At 48.0% G+C, this 3,335-nt stretch overlaps 1 protein-coding gene across 1 annotated transcript in view; it reads left to right on the top strand.

The window, feature by feature from the left end:
* Sox4 (SRY-box transcription factor 4) overlaps nt 1-2,957 on the top strand; it is a 5,007-nt gene extending 2,050 nt beyond the window's left edge. Inside the window, exon 3 of the mRNA XM_031359511.1 lies at nt 6-2,957. Within this exon, the coding sequence (XP_031215371.1) occupies nt 6-785 (780 nt within the window). The 3' untranslated portion in view covers nt 786-2,957. The remainder of the gene's footprint in view (nt 1-5) is intronic.
* Nucleotides 2,958-3,335: the final 378 nt, after the last annotated feature.

Raw genomic sequence — 3,335 nt, 5'->3', positions numbered from 1 at the left:
CCAAGAAGAGCTGCGGCCCCAAGGTGGCGGGCAGCTCCGTCGGCAAGCCCCACGCCAAGCTCGTCCAGACGGGCTGGGGCAAGGCGGCTGCATCGTTCTCTCCGGAGCAGGCCGCCCTGCTGCCCCTGGGGGAACCCGCGGCCGTCTACAAGGTGCGGACTCCCACTGCGGCCACCCCGGCCGCCTCCTCCTCGCCGTCCAGCGCGCTGGCCACCCCCGCCAAACACCCTGCGGACAAGAAAGTGAAGCGCGTCTACCTGTTCGGAAGCCTGGGAGCTTCGGCGTCTCCCGTCGGGGGCCTGGGAGCGAGCGCCGACCCCAGCGACCCACTGGGGCTGTACGAAGATGGAGGCCCGGGATGCTCACCCGATGGCCGGAGTCTGAGCGGCCGCAGCAGCGCAGCATCATCGCCCGCCGCCAGCAGATCGCCCGCTGACCACCGCGGCTACGCCAGCCTACGCGCAGCCTCGCCCGCCCCGTCCAGCGCGCCCTCGCACGCGTCCTCATCGCTCTCCTCGTCCTCTTCTTCCTCCTCGGGTTCTTCGTCGTCCGACGACGAGTTCGAAGACGACCTGCTCGACCTGAACCCCAGCTCAAACTTTGAGAGCATGTCCCTGGGCAGTTTCAGCTCCTCTTCGGCGCTCGATCGGGACCTGGATTTTAACTTCGAACCCGGCTCAGGCTCCCACTTCGAGTTCCCGGACTATTGCACGCCCGAGGTGAGCGAGATGATCTCGGGAGATTGGCTGGAGTCCAGCATCTCCAACCTGGTCTTCACCTACTAAAGGGAGCGCAGGGCCGGAGAGAAGGAGGGCCAAGAGGCAGGAGAGGAGAGAGGAAAACAAAAAACAAAACAAAAAAAAATTTAAAAAAAAAGAGAGAGAGAGAAGGAAGAACGAAAGAAACAGAAAAAAAATGAGGAAAAAAGAATAGATGGAGAGTGGAAGGAGAAAGGGGAAAAGAAAAGGAATAAAAAGTGCATAGGGCTGGCCTGGACCACGTCCCGCCGTTGGAGAAGGAGCGCGGGGGCGTAGTGGACCCGTGCTCCCATCCCCCACTCTCAGGGCTGGGGACTCGAGGAGAGGCGGAGAGTAGACAGGGGCGACCTTTTTTGTTGTTATTGATGTTGGTGGTGGCTAAAAAAGCTACTTCGAGTTTCCTCCCCAATTTTGCTTGAAGAGACTCCCCCCCTCCCCTTCCAACGAGCTTCCGGACTTGGTTGCACCCCCCCCCAGCAAGAAAAGAAGCCAAGCAAAGATTCTAAAGACTGAAGGAATCTTGCGCCCCCCCCCGTCTTGCCCCCCTCTCGCCTCGGTGATTTCTTGTTTGATTTTATTTTGCCTCTTGGTCGAGAAAGGAGGGGGAAAATCCAGCGTGCCCCATCTCCTATCCACCCCTTCTTTGTATTCTTCTCTTTGTATTTTTCCCTTTTTTTAAATTTCTTTTTCTGCAATGAAGACAGAAGGCTCTGGGGTGATGCGTTTGGCCATGGCGTTTGTGTTGGGCTTAGGGGAGCATTGGCATGGAGAAACTCCACGCTGGCGAAGTCCCGGGCTGGGCTTTCTTCCCCCCTCCCCCCTCCTTTTTTCCCCTTTTCCTTGTCCCTGCAGCTGGAGGAGATGTATGCAGGGAGCAGCAGGCCAGCCTCGGAAATGGACATGGGGACCTCGTGGAAGCCACAGCAACCTGGTTGGGAACGCAGAAGGACCTGGAGCACAGAGGGCATTGAGGTCCTCGGGCCTCCGCCTGGGGTCTGTGCAAAGATAAAGAATTAAAAAAAAAAAAAATCAGAGAGGTGAGGCTACCCAGAGCCGGCGGGAGGACAGGAGACTGTGGGATGTGGTCCAGGGGCCGCCGAGTGGTTTGGGGGGGAAAGAGATTTTTTTCTTCTCTTAATGGGAATCGTGATGGTGTTGAGTTATTTCACTGGTGGGGTTAATATAGCATGTTATCCTGTCTATCTTTTGAAGATTTCTGTATAAGACTGTTGAGCAGTTTTTAAAATAGTGTAGGATAATATAAAAAGCGGATAGATGGCGCTATGTTTGATTCCTACAACGAACCGATCACCAGCTCCTTTTCATTCTTAACTCTTTAAAAGGATTCAAACGCAACTCAAATCTGTGCTGGACTTTTGAAAAACCACAATTCAGGACCAAATTTTTTCTCCGTGTGTGTTTATTCCTTCTAGGTGTAATTGAGAAGACCCGTTTATTTTTACCCCCTCACGGACGCTCCATCTTTGTATTTTTTTTTCCCTTGTAAATGTAATCAGATGCCATTTTATATGTGGACGTATTTATACTGGCCAAACAGTTTTCTTATTTTGTCCCCCCTTTTCCCCTTTTCTTTTGCTTTCTTGTCTTTTGACCTCGTTTCTTTATCTTCCTTTTTATTTTCTTTCTTTTTTTCCGTTTTTTTTTCTAGTGTTGTTACCCACGCCATTTTACGTCTCCTTCACTGAAGGGCTAGAGTTTTAACTTTTAATTTTTTATATTTAAATGTAGACTTTTGACACTTTTAAAAAACAAAAAAGACAAGAGAGATGAAAACGTTTGATTATTTTCTCAGTGTATTTTTGTAAAAAATATATAAAGGGGGTGTTAATCGGTGTAAATCGCTGTTTGGATTTCCTGATTTTATAATAGGGTGGCTGGTTAATATCTCACACAGTTTGAAAAATCAGCCCCTGGTTTCTCCATGTTTACACTTCAATCTGCAGGCTTCTTAAAGTGACAGTATCCCTTAACCTGCCACCGGTTTCCACCTTTCAACCTCCCAGTCTTATAAGGGGAGGAGAGTTCAGCCCAGCACCATAATGCTTTAAAGAAAACAGATTTTTTTTTTAAAAAAAAAAACGAATTGCTGTTCTGTCCAGAGGTTTTAAAACTGGTGCATTCACAGCAAAAAGGGATTCTGTAGCTTTAACTTGTAAACCACATCTTTTTTGCACTTTTTTTATAAAGCAAAAACGTGCCGTTTAAACCACTGGATCTATCTAAATGCCGATTTGAGTTTGCGACACTATGTACTGCGTTTTCATTCTTGTATTTGACTATTTAATCCTTTCTACTTGTCGCTAAATATAATTGTTTTAGTCTTATGGCATGGTGATAGCATATGTGTTCAGGTTTATAGCTGTTGTGTTTAAAGATTGAAAAAAGTGGAAAACATCTTTGTACATTTAAGTCTGTATTATAATAAGCAAAAAGATTGTGTGTATGTATGTTTAATATAACATGACAGGCACGAGGACGCCTGCCTTTTAAGAGGCAGTTCCGTTAAGGGTTTTTGTTTTAAAACTCTTTTTTTTTTCCTTTCTTTTTTTTTCTTTT

The sequence above is a fragment of the Mastomys coucha genome, unplaced genomic scaffold (assembly GCF_008632895.1).
Source record: "Mastomys coucha isolate ucsf_1 unplaced genomic scaffold, UCSF_Mcou_1 pScaffold7, whole genome shotgun sequence".
Classification (NCBI taxonomy): Eukaryota; Metazoa; Chordata; class Mammalia; order Rodentia; family Muridae; genus Mastomys; species Mastomys coucha.
Note: the sequence above shows the minus strand (reverse complement) of the source record. Positions and strands in the feature narration are given on the sequence as shown.